Source organism: Chiloscyllium plagiosum, unplaced genomic scaffold (genome assembly GCF_037043375.1).
Source record: "Chiloscyllium plagiosum isolate Xiang-an unplaced genomic scaffold, Cpla_swu_hap1 HiC_scaffold_3, whole genome shotgun sequence".
NCBI lineage: Eukaryota > Metazoa > Chordata > Chondrichthyes > Orectolobiformes > Hemiscylliidae > Chiloscyllium > Chiloscyllium plagiosum.
The window spans coordinates 40,136,931-40,150,309 of record NW_028270141.1 but is presented as its reverse complement, the minus strand read 5'-3'; the positions used below and the strand labels follow the sequence as shown (position 1 = coordinate 40,150,309).

Here is a 13,379-nt window from a genome sequence, read left to right as displayed (position 1 = left end):
AAACATCACCCTCGTGTCTTAAGAGGTGCAATTTGGATACAGCATTCAATATGCAGTGTGATCACAGTGCTGTAGATTTTGAATAGTGGGTTCTACTGACTAATTTTGTTTGGATATGTGAAGTTCAATATTCTATTGTTTTAGCTAACTTCTGTGTTGCATCAGTTGCACAATATTTGGTATCAAGCCCATAACACACTTCTTAATTCAAAACCATCACCTTGAACTTGCATGGATTTACACTTGCCAGTATTAAATGTTCGCACTCCAATGCAAATGTTGACTATTGATCTGCCTCTCCCCATCCCAGAGTTTCCTTATCATCTATGTCAAATCACCTATAACGTCAACTATTTGCACTGACTTTTTTTAAAGGGGGTCCCTTAAGATTAAGGATAGGGAAGAAAAACACGCGTCAACACTAATAAGCAGGAAAAGAGCTGCGAACTTGCAAAATACACCGGAATTTCCGTTTCTTCCTCGGTTTTTCCAGTCGACCCCAATAACTGGCTCCAACTGTCACAGGAGGCGGTGCGCTCGCGGCCTGCTGACAGTGCGGTGTGCGCAGGCGCATGTGCGATTGGATCGTGAGATGGCTCGACATGTTTTCTTAACGGGGCCTCCAGGTAGCATTCGCCACGGTCTTATTTCACGGTATCGGGGGCTGAAAGGAACAAAACAAACAGAAGTAGTAGCGCAAACGGTGGTTCGGGAAAATGACTGTCGTATCGATTCGGGAGAGCGTGATCTAAAATCTGGATCTTGTTGTATCCACCCTGCTCGCCTATTTGTGAAATTTTGCTGTGCGCCAGTTGGCTGCCGTAAATTAAAACAGTGAATACCGTTGAAAAACAGTCATATGAATAATAAATTCGATAGTTTTGTTTGATAGACCAGGATTTCCATCTGCCACGTCAAAAATCCAGCGCAGTAAACGTTGCACATACTGTCTATTCTGAGGCCAGTTCTCTTAACAGTTTAGTACCACCATGTCATAGTTTTACGATAAGGGGCAGATTTAAAGAGTCGTGATTCTGTGCAATTCACTACCCAGAGTGTGATGCATTCTAGGACTACGAGTAAATTTAAAGGAGGAGACAAATTTTAATTAGTAATGGGTTGGAGGGTTCTGGAGAATTGGTCAGAAAAGTGGAATTGAGGCCAACATAAGATCAGCCATGATCGTATCGAATTGTAAAGCAGGCTCAAAGGGCTGAATTGTCCACTTCTGCTCCTAGTTGTTATGTTCTTATGTCACATTTCCCAGTTACTTGCCTGTAATTTGGAAGGAGGCCATTAGGACCAGAAGGTGAGACATGCCCAGCTGCACAGGGACACAATCAAGTGGCTCCATTATTCCCCTAGAGAAGGGGAATGTTTCTCAGCCAGTCTAAGTGGCTCCATTAACTAAAAAGGTTCTGTGTCTTTAGAACAAATCCTGGGCAGTCTTGCTCCAGAAAGCATAAACATCGATGTCAGTGACCTGGAGACAAGGGAATCCTTCACAATAAATTTCTGCAGGGTGAGAAATTTGGCATTTAAAAAGCTAATCAATACTAAACTTTTCTTCAAAAGCCGAAAGAACAGATCTATGAAATTTTTAAAAAGTTATGTTTTTCCATTCTTTTAACTAATTTGAGAGTGTATTTTTGCCTAAACATAAATTTGAATAAGTGAGATTCAACTTGATCATTAAGTTGTGAACTGGAATAATGAAAATTTAAGTGCAGGTAACAATGGATCCTGTAATAGAGAACAAGAAATTGAGCACAGTGACATGTCACTTTTAATTTTTTCAGGGGAGTCTGACAAGGGATAATGTTATGGTGTTGAGAAATACCTGAATCTTTTCATGCAGATAAAAATGTTTTTTGTCTTCCATCTCTTTTCAAAAAAGCATGTGATATATTTGAAAGTAATAAACTATAAAAACTTTAAATATACCACATGTTTAGAATGTATTTGTTAATATTAATTCTAGACAGGTGCTATGAAGAATCCAATGGGGGAGAAGTATGTTTTTAGCTGAAGTGTTAAGTCCAATGTATTCAAGGTTTGTGAAAAATGACAGCACAAAATGCTCAGTATTTTTAAAAGATATGTTACTATAAGAAAATCAATACATAGGCAGTCAAAATTAAATATAAACATAGTAGCAATTAAGATTTGAGGAAAAGATTTAAAATAGTAAAACACATCAGGGCACTTCACAATCAGGCAAAGATTTACACCAAACTAAATAAGGAGACATTAGAATAAGTGAGCAAAGATTATTCTCATCAATGTAAACAGCTAGGTATTTGAAGGTGAACTAGGTTTTTTTCACAACGTGGAATAGCATGTTCTTCTGCCCCAGGCCCAGCTGCAAGGTGACATCCAGCGGTGCAGAATGGGGGTTTAGGCCTTGTGGTGGTCTTCTGGTGTGGCAGTCTCCTGGTGTGGTGGTCTTGATTAGGAGGGGTGGTCTCGGCCTACATGGCAGACTTTGGCAACTTCTGGGTATTCCAGCAGCCCAGCGTGAAGGTTTCATCCTGGCACGGAGATCTCACCGTTGCTTCAGAGGTCGCTTCCAGTGGCCCAATCTGGAGATGACCTGGTGTTGAGGTCTTTGGTGGCTTCCAGGTATTTCAGAAGCCCAGTGTGAAAATCTAATCCCCGCTCAGAAGTCTTGTCTTGGAATGGGAGGTCTTGTCCTTGCTTTGGAGGTGGCTTCCAGTATCCCAGTGTGGAACTCTTGTCCCAGTATGGTATAGTAGGTTTGACACGGTTTTCCAGTGTAGCCTGAATACAGGAGATGTTAATTAAATTGTGATGAATTTTTACTTTTTTTCTCTTTTGTCATTTTTTGTCATTTAATTTAGGTACTATGGTATGGAGATTTAGAAAGATTTTCACTACAAAAAAATGACAATAAAAATTGCTATTCTATTATAACAAATTGTGACAAGATTCAAAACATAAAAGCAAAAGGTGATGTGTTAAAAGCACAATTTTGTAGTCGTGATTTAACCTGATGCTTTATGAGCGCTGTATTGGAAGTCTGAGTCCTGCAGATCATGTTTGTTCCACTGGTTATTCAATTGATGCTTTATCTCATTTATATATCGACCATAACAGATGGATACATGTAATAAAATGCAACCACAGGTGTACTTTTGGGCTTAAATTGTGGAAATGTCAGGTCTGAAAAGTTTACAAGAAATATTTTTCCTGGAGTTCAGCATTCCCTTTAAAAATGCATTGCTGTAAGTGATGTGAAGGTCTATCTTCAGCCTACAATGTATAATGAATTGGAGTGTGAAAATGTTTTTATATATTTTAAATAACTTTAATTTTTTTCTTTAGAAACAATGAACGAATAATTCATTAAATTATTACTTACCATTACTCACCGCCAAACCAGAAGTTGTCACGTCTATGTCCACATTATATTTAGTGTTCATAATAAAATGGTTTTTAAATGATAAATTCCTTGCACATCTAGAGCCACCAAATGAAATGCTGAGTGCAGGGAAGGAACTGTTCCTGAGAAGGGAAATGGCACTTAATTATGGTGATGTTTCTTGGCCATGGGATTTTGCCTGAGGATAAAAAAACTACAGAATAGGGAGTGTACTAAAAACTTATTCTCAAGTTTGTCTTAAGTCTATTTCACATTAATTTATTCTATTCTAGTCAAATTACAGTAGCTAATTCCACTTATCACATGAGTGCATTTTTTTTCATATTTCTCTAGGTATTGGTAAAACAACCCTAATTCACAAAACCATAGATGTGTTGAAATCTTCTGGTGTTCCTGTTGATGGATTTTACACTGAAGAAGTCAGAAAAGATAGAAGAAGAATAGGATTTGATGTTGTTACAGTATCGGGTAAGCGAGGACCTTTGTCCAGAACTAGGTATAAATTGTTTCAATTCCTCAAGTCTTAAAATAATATTTCAAGATAATGAGTTTAATAATTTTTAAAATGATGTTTTCCTGCCTTTAGCAATGAATCAGGGGCTCTGAACTGTAGATGTGAATATCGAGTTGGCCAATATGCAGTGGATCTTCCATCATTTGAATGCCTAGTCCTCCCTCTTCTCCGAAAAGTAAGATTAATAATTGATCTTGAAAGATGTGCTAGTCCTACTTTTTATTTGTCTGTTATAACTATGTTGGAGACCAGTTCTCATAAGTAACTTGCTGGAACAATGGTAATCCAAACTTCAGTAGAGGAAGTTAATGATTCGTTGTGATAGTTGAAAAAAAAACCCCAAAAATATGAATCTTATGGTGTCACAAGAAAAAGCAAAAAGTCAATAAGGTATACTCTTAATTTGTTTCTCTCCTATACTTCTTGTAGGTTAATGACAGAAATGACACAGAGAAAAAGGTGTATGTGATAGATGAGATTGGCAAAATGGAGCTCTTTAGTGAACCCTTTATCCAGTGTGTACGTCAAGTCCTAGATGGATCCGGTGCCACCATTCTTGGGACTATTCCTATCCCGAAAGGAAAGCCTTTAGGACTTGTGGAAGAAATCAGAAGCAGAAAGGATGTTAAAATATTTAATGTAAGAACCTGAGCGCTGCCATATGCAATTTGAGCAGATACTGAATTTACTCTAATATAAATTACCGAATAGTAAAAAGTTAGCCATTTGACTTGAATTTCAACATTTGAGCACGCAATGACTAAATTTTGAGTTAATTTACATAAACCATTGTCCAATATTCCCCATTTGAGAAATTAATTATTGAATAGTTACTTTTGCCTTACAGATTACAAAGGATAATAGAAACAATGTTGTAGAAGAGATTGTCACATCAGTGCAAGACTGCAGAGAATTAAAAGGAAACTGATTCAGAATGTGGATGATTACAAGAGAATGTGTCCTATGAGTTGTGCAGGTTTCTGATTGTTCTTTATATTCTATTTTGTGCTTCAGGCTTCTTCCAACTTTAAGCAATACTTAAAGATTTAGTATACATCAGGTTGCTCCTTCCACTTCGAGTGCACTAATGTTTTGTTCTTGTTTATAAAAGTGTTATTTGAATTCATGATTTTTTTCCTAACTTATGTACATTCTTTTAGGGAGTTATTAGAAGTTTACCAGAATGTATACTGATCTATTTTGATGGTCACTATTTGTGAACTGCATGTAATCAAGTTATTTGTTAATAACAGTCATGTGAAATATAACATTGCTGCATAATATCTTCTCTGCATTTTCTGAGGAAATTTAACTCTGACAGAAAAAAAGATCAATTTTACACTTCAAAACTTCAAAAGAGATGCACTAACAGTATTTGAATTCAGTTAAAAGTCACACGCCGCCAGATTATAGTCCAACAGGTTTATTTGGAAGCACTAACTTTTCAGAGCACTGCTCCTTCATCAGGTAGCTGTAGTACAGGATCGTAAGACACAGAATGTATAGCAAAAGATTAGTGTCATACTACTGAAGTGATATATTGAACAAACCTAGATTGCTGTTAAGTCTTTCAACTTTTAGAATGGGTTGCAGTTTTCGGTTCATGGTTATTTTTTAAAAAGCTGTTGGCATTTGACCTATCCATGTTAGTAAATTTCAATGGCTTGTCTTACTAATGAAGATAGTCCCTAGTCTGTCTTGGCAAATGAAAGTAAAATTCTAGTATCCATTAATGTTCACTTTGCCATTCTTTGTTGATGTAGCTTTGCTGATAATTACCTACCACTCAGATAATCATGTAAGAGTGAACCAAAATAAGTTAGACACTAAAATAATCCTGTGTTGTATCACATTTTGTTTTTTGCATTACAATCTCAGTAACTTTTTTTTAAAAAGTACAAAATCCTAGTTACTTACTAAAGGAATGAAGTCTCTAGGTTTCATGATTTAAAACAGAAGAATTTAGATTGTACAAGAGTCTACAAGGCAAACGTTAAATACTCTGTAGCACCCAGAATTAACATGAGTTAAACATGACTTAACAGGCTGATTATAGTTCAATATAAATCAATACTTAACAGTAAATGACGGATGTGGCAGATTCTGTGAATTGGCTCAGCAGCCACTCAGATTGAAATTATCAAAGTAATTCATAAAATCCTTCAGATTCTGACTTCACAAGGAATTTTAATTCTATTCCTGCCACTCTGAGCTTTTGGTCAAAAGCACTGCAAAATCAAACTCTGCTCATTTCAGTCTAAATGGGGTACACTACCACTGGTATCCATCAGTAATAGAAACAGCTGCAGAAACCTATTCTCAGCTTCTGGAACAAAAATAGAGATTGTTGGCAAAGGTCGTCAGGTCTGGCAGCATCTGTGGAGAGAAATTAGAGTTAATGTTTTGGGCCGGATTCTTCGTCCAGAACTGGATTCGGATGGTCTCTTTCAATTTTCTTCAACCAGTTTGTAGACTGGAGCAGACTGAACAAATAGCTACTGCTTAGTTTGGACTGACCCGTGACCTATAGCTTAGAACAAGGTCTTGTTTCATTTTCCAAATGTGTTTGTTTTTAGTTTCCTTGGAAACTGAGACCATTTTCATTTGTAGTTTTATCTTTCCTGTTCTTTGTTTCATTTTAGTTTAGTATTTACTTTGAATGTTTTTGCGGCAGACCATACTTCACATTAAATTTAAGAATATAGATTCTCTCAACTACCATTGTTTCATATTGTCATGTGTATGAATTTATCTAACATGATACAAAATACTCATCTGGTGCAAACATCAGAGACAGTTACAAAATACTTCACCTTTTGTGTTAAAGTAAAAGATACATTTTGTCAAAGTTTTTGTCTTGTCCTCAGGAAAAAAAATCACAAGAATTACCAAAGTAAAGGGCAAGCAATATTTATACTGTATATGAGTGCTGATTAGTTGATACGGGACTGATTGGTAGAAGCATTGACATGAAGATGCACCAGTTAACAACAATTGACAGGTAACTGCCAAGTTTATCAAGACAAAAAGACGTTTTGCCTATCTCTCAAATTAGTAATACAAATACTGAATTTCAGTGTCAGTATTGTGTTTGGTTAGTAGACTGTACATATCAAAGGCTGGCAAATGAAAGCAAGTAGTACATCCCTTTGTCTGTTCATAACAAGCAAGATATTGAACATTCTCAGTCAGCCCATTCTTTCAAAATTCACAGTAGTGCTTAACATTTAGATATGGTTCCACCAGAGTGTGTGAAGAATTATGCAGCCATGCTCTGTCTCATTTCTCTGGGCAATGCCGTGGCCAATTGGAATCAACTCAAGACTTTGTATTTAAATATCAGTAATCATTAACTAATGCATTCTCCATGGCAACGGACCTACTAATCAGCATGATCCACTCATAGGGTGTAAATTTTGTTCATTCTTTGTAATTGCATATTATCTTGAGTGCAAAACAAAAAAATTCATGTGTCTCTTTTTCAGCAACTTCATCTATGTTAGCATTTTAGAATGTCTTTTTGTTTAAAAAAAATTCAATTGGCAAAGACCTTTTTTTCCTCCAGTGAAGCAAAGGGTTAATAGCTTGGAACAGGAAACGGTCTTTATGGTACTCAGAGGCACATTAATAGTGGATTTCTCTCTGTCGCTGTGATGACATTTTGAAGTAATCCATTGGTTGTAAAGTCCACAGGGATGACCTGTGGATGTGAAAGGTGTTATTTGTTGTCTTTTCATCAATCTGAACTTCATTTAAAGTTCCATAGGCAAATAGAGACACATTTACTTTCCCCATTCTTCATGAAGTGGAAACCTCAGTCTTGTGATCTGGTCAACTATTAGATATATGCAGCACCTAATTCTCAGTTATTGCTGAAAAACAAGCATTTAGTTCTAGAATGCCTATTCTCTCAATAAATTCACTGGCTTCTACAGATTCCTTTTATGGTGAGTTGTGTTACTTTGTTTTACATAAAGACACAACATAGTTGAGAAACCAAGACCTGTGAATTAAACATTATCCAAATACCTGGGATGAGTGAAAGTCTCCCTGGTCCCTCATTCTGTTTGCCATACTTACCACAATCTAAGGCTAAAAATTCTGAAAGTATGGAAACTAATGTTAGCAAGAGAAACAAATGTGTCATACGTGTTTGTGACATTTCCTTTATTGACACATTAAATTGGCCATGGCATTGCACAGAAGAATGTCATATAAGCAAAACAAGCACTTGTCTGGTGATTCCTGCTGTTCTCTCACACTTCTGGCCCTGAGTCTTTTACTTTGTCTTTCTGTACTGCTTTTAGAGCTTACTTGATTTTAATTTAGCAAAGTAAGCAAATTATAAATGTGACAACCTGTATGTAGCTGTCACAAAAAACATTAAAATAATAATATAGGAAGTCTCCGGTTTACAAATATCCAAATTAGAAACACTCAGTGAAAAATGAGATCCCATATGGGATGTATTTATATTCATTTTAAAGATCTGACTTGTGAATGTTTCCTCATATTTATGAACAAATGTTTTATATCATCCTGCATTGTCTTCTAATCGATGTATACACACGAGGATGGGAACCCATTCACAGCCTAGGGACTGCTTGTACAGAATTCTGGATTTCTTCTCTTTAAGCTAAATTTACTAGAGCTAAACTTGAGATACTTGGTGTCACAAAGTACCATGATGAAGCATGATATAAGTTTAAATTAAAAGTCCTGTTTTACGCCAGTCTGTCTCTGCACAAAAGTGATCTTCACTCTGACCCCAATTATTGATTTATTGTTGTCATATGTACCGAGATATAGTGAGGTGTTATTTTGCATAATGTTCAGGCAGATCGTACCAGAAAAAAATCCATTTGAGTATCATAACAATGCAGGATAGAGCATAGAAGAATACAGTGCAGAAAAGGCCCTTTGACCCTCAATGTTGCACTGATCTGTGAACTAATCTAAGCCCATCCCCTTACACTATCACATCATCATCCATATGCTTATCCAAGGACTACTTAAATGCCCCTAACGTGGCTGAGTTAACTACATTGGCAGGCAGGGCATTCCATGCCCTTACCACTCTGAGTGAAGAACCTGCCTCTAACATCTGACTTAAATCTATCACCCCTCAATTTGCAGCTATGTCCCCTTGTACAAGCAGATGTCATCATCCTAGGAAAAAGACTCACTTATCCAAAACACATTATCTCTAATGCCAACTTTCTTTCACTACCAAATTCTGTTAATTTCAGTCAGTCCCAATTTCATCAGTCTCTACACATGCTTTTCCTGCATTATCTCTAAAGTCTTCAGTTCTTCCGATGATATGCATGGTAATTTTTATTGCCAGTTGGTCTGGAGTCAGCTCCATCCATCTCTGGGGAACCTCAATGCCAAGGGGAGAGTTTTATCAGAGCAGGACTCATCTTTTAGATTTAGATTTAGTATTTGGATTGTGGGAGGTTTCTCCATTGCCAGTTGCTGACTTCTGTAGTTCAGCCACTTCCAGCAGTATCATTTCCCTCTTGTCCCATTAACATCTTCCCCTGCCTCCTGGGCTATGCCCTTTTGATTTTCACTTGTCTACTTTGCAGTGCCAAGTGCGGGATTAGGATAGTTCAGTAGTTGATTCTGACTTGATGGGCTGCAGAGCCTTTTTCTATGCTGAGGATCTCTGTGACTATCATCAGCTGTCAAGAATGAATCAGAGAATCACAGAGTACAGCACGGAGACAGCACGTCTATGCTGACCAGATATCCGAAATTAATCTAAACTAATACCATTTGCCAGCATTTGACCCACAACCCTCTAAACCCTTCCTATTCATGTACACATCCAGTTGCTTTTTAAATATTGTAGTCATCCCCCACTTCTCTGGCAGCTTATTTCCACACATGCACCAACCTGTTGTAAGAAAGTTCCTCTTAAGTGCCTTTTAAATCTTGCCCCTCTCACCTTAAACTTATACCCTCTAGCTTTGGATTCCCCACCCTAGAAAAAAGACCTTGTCTATTTACCCAATCCATGCCCCTCATGATTTTGTAAACCTCTATAAGGTCATCCCTCAGCCTCTGATGCTCCAGGGAAATCAGTCCCAGCCTATTCAGCCTCTCCCTAAAGCTCAAACCCTCCAATTCTGGCAATATCTTTGTAAATCTTTTCTACATCCTTTCAAATTTAACACATCTTTCCTACAACAGGGAGACCAGAATTGAATACAATATGTTGTGGTTCTGTTCGCCGAGCTGGGAATTTGTGTTGCAGACATTTCGTCCCCTGTCCAGGTGACATCCTCAGTGCTTGGGAGCCTCCTGTGAAGCGCTTCTGTGATGTTTCCTCCAGCATTTATAGTGATTTGTACCTGCCGCTTCCGGTTGTCAATTCCAGCTGTCCGCCTCAGTGGCCGGTATATTGGGTCCAGGTCGATGTGCTTATTGATTGAATCTGTGGATGAGTGCCATGCCTCTAGGAATTCCCTGACTGTTCTCTGTTTGGCTTGTCCTATAATAGTAGTGTTGTCCCAGTTGAACTCATGTTGCTTGTCATCTGAGTGTGTGGCTACTAAGGATAGCTGGTCACATCGTTTTGTGGCTAGTTGGTGTTCATGGATGCGGACCGTTAGCTGTCTTCCTGTTTGTCCTATGTAGTGTTTTGTGCAGTCCTTGCATGGGATTTTGTACACTACATTGGTTTTGCTCATGCTGGGTATCGGGTCCTTCATCCTGGCGAGTTGTTGTCTGAGAGTGGCTGTTGGTTTGTGTACTGTTATGAGTCCTAGTGGTCGCAGTACCCTGGCTGTCGGTTCAGAAATGTTTTTGATGTATGGTAGTGTGGCTAGTCCTTTGGGTTGTGACATGTCCTCATTCTGTTGTCTTTCCCTTAGGCATCTGTTGATGAAATTGCGGGGGTATCCGTTTTTGGCGAATACCTTGTATAGGTGTTCTTCCTCTTTTTGCAGTTCTGGTGTACTGCACTGTGTTGTGGCCCTTTTGAACAGTGTCTTGACGCAACTTCTTGTGTTGGGGTGGTTGCTTTCGTAGTTTAGGACTTGGTCTGTGTGTGTGGCTTTCCTGTATACCTTTGTGGTGAATTCTCCGTTCAGTGTTCTCTGTACCATCACGTCTAGGCTTGGGAGTTGGTTGTCCTTTTCTTCCTCTCTAGTGAATCAAATTCCTGTGAGTGTGGTGTTGATACAATATTCTAAAAGTTGCCTAATCAATGGACTGTACAGCTGCAACAAGGCCTCCTAACTCCTATACTCAGTACACGGACCAATAAAGGCAGTGAAGAAGGTGCATGGTACACTTATCTTATGTACCTGCACCTTACACCCCAAGGTCTCTTTGTTCAGCAATACTCCCCAGGACTCCCTAAGTGTATAAATCCTGCCTTGATTTGCCTTACCAGAACGCAACACCTCACATTTATCTAAATTAAACTCCATCTGCCACTCTTCAGCACATTAGCCCATCTGAACAAGGTCCTGTTGTAGTCTGAGATAACCTTACCTATGGAACCGACTGACCCCGCATGGACTCTGGATTACATTCAGACCAACACAATTTGGACCCAACCAGGACAACCAGTACCTGCAACAAATCCAAATCCTCCAGCAACAGACCTCCCTCCGGATCCTCCGCTCCCTAGTTGATCATAACCTTACAACTGTCTGATGCACCACCAATTTTGGTGTCATCTGCAAACTTACTAGCCATTCCTCCTACATTCACATACAAATTATTGATGTTAACGACAAAAAGCAGTGGACCCAGCACTGATCCTTGTGGCACACCACTGATCAGAGGCCTCCAGTTCAAAAAACAACATTCCACCATCACCCTGTCTCGTGTCTTCAATCCAATTTTGTCTCCAAATGGGTAGCCCTCCCTTGCTAACCAGTCTACCATGCAGAATCTAGTTGAATACCTTGCTGAAGTCTATATAGAGAAAGTCCACTGCTCTGCCATCATCTATCTTTTTTGTCACTTTAAAAAATTCAAGCAAGTCACTGAGACATGGTTTCCCACACACAAAGCCATATTAGCGATCCCAGTCAGTCTTTACCTTTCCAAACACAAGTAATTCCTGTCCCTTAGAATCCCCTGCAAAACTTACTGACCACTGATCTCAGGCACAATGGTCTAAATTTCCCTGGATTTTCCTTACCACCTTTCTTAAATAATTCTTTAAAAATTCCTCACCCTTCTCATCTTTTTGAGTTATAAAATTGTGATGGGGCAGAGGATACTATTTTGTCTATCCTGCCCACATCAGCTCTACAATCACACATCGTTCCCTAGTACCAATCTCCTGCCTTTTCCTCATATCCCTGTACCCTATTTCTATCGAAATAACCATCCATTGCCCCTCTTGACTGTCTCAATTGAACCTGCCTCCACCACATTTCTAGGCAGTGCATTCTAAACCCTAACCAGTCATTGTGTGAAAGGTTTTCCTCATATCACTCTTATTTCATTTGCACATCACTTTAAATCTCTGCTCTGTTGTTTCTTTAACAATTGGGAATGGCTTCTAACTATCTATTCTGTCCAGCCCCTGCTCATGATTTTGAAAACCTCTATCAGATCTCCCTCTCAGTCGCCTTCTCTTTAAGAACAGTTCCAACTTCTTCAATCTATCCTCATCACTGAAGTTTTTCATCCATGAAATCATTCTTGTTAATAGTTTCTGCACTCTTTCCAAAGCATTCATGTCTTTCCTATAATGTGGTGCCCACAACTGTACACTATAGTCCAGCTGAAGTCTAACAAGTGCTTTGTACAAGTTCAACATCACCTCTATGCTGCTGGGCTCCATGCCCCTATCAATAAAGCTGTAGACATTGTGTGCTTTATTGACTGGTCTCTCCACCTGTCCTGCCACCTTCAATAATCTGTGAATATGATGTATCTCCTTCTTTCATGTAATCAGTGACTTCACCTCCAAAACCGACTTTGATTTTGATTCCCTATTAATTAGAAATCTGTCTATCGGTATAGACAGATATCAGAATAGAATCAGAGCATCCCTAAAGTGCAGAAAGAGGCCAATTGGCCACTGGAGTCTGCACCGACCCTCCGAAGAAAATGCCACCCAGCCCCATACCCTATCTCCATAATCCCCAATCATAGACATAGCTCAACAACCTTGATGACCCTCTGCAGTAAAGAATTCCACAGACTGATGACCCTCAGAGAAGAAATTCCTCCTTGTTCTTGTCTGAAATTGGTGCCCCTTTATTCTGAGCCTAAACCGTTTGGCCCTAGACTCTCCCATGAGGGGAGACAACCTCTTCACATCTTCCCAGTTAAACCCCTAAGACTCTTTGTACGTTTCAGTAAGGTCACCCCTTGTTTCTCAAAACTCCAATGAGCACAGGCCCAACCTACCCAACTACTCAGACAGTCCCTCCATACCCATGATTTGGAGATGCCGGTGCTGGACTGTACCGGGGTGTACAAAGT

The 13,379-nt window shown here is 38.9% G+C and overlaps 1 protein-coding gene across 1 annotated transcript; it reads left to right on the top strand.

Annotated features, from left to right (window-relative positions):
• The first annotated feature begins 474 nt into the window (after positions 1 to 474).
• On the top strand, positions 475 to 11,771 carry ntpcr (nucleoside-triphosphatase, cancer-related). The gene is made up of 5 exons (XM_043685687.2): positions 475 to 626; positions 3,737 to 3,899; positions 3,990 to 4,092; positions 4,347 to 4,556; positions 4,765 to 11,771. Exons 1-5 carry the CDS (start codon positions 593 to 595, stop codon positions 4,843 to 4,845), a joined length of 591 nt encoding a protein of 196 aa, XP_043541622.1. The 5' UTR covers positions 475 to 592; the 3' UTR covers positions 4,846 to 11,771.
• The last annotated feature ends 1,608 nt before the right edge of the window (positions 11,772 to 13,379 follow it).

Bases quoted from the DNA above. Each gene is read 5' to 3' on its own strand.
- ntpcr (XM_043685687.2), top strand. From the start codon at position 593: ATGGCTCGACATGTTTTCTTAACGGGGCCTCCAG. The intron at 627-3,736 runs GTAGCATTCGCC...ATATTTCTCTAG, and splicing joins TTTCTTAACGGGGCCTCCAG to GTATTGGTAAAACAACCCTA. The intron at 3,900-3,989 runs GTATAAATTGTT...TCCTGCCTTTAG, and splicing joins GGACCTTTGTCCAGAACTAG to CAATGAATCAGGGGCTCTGA.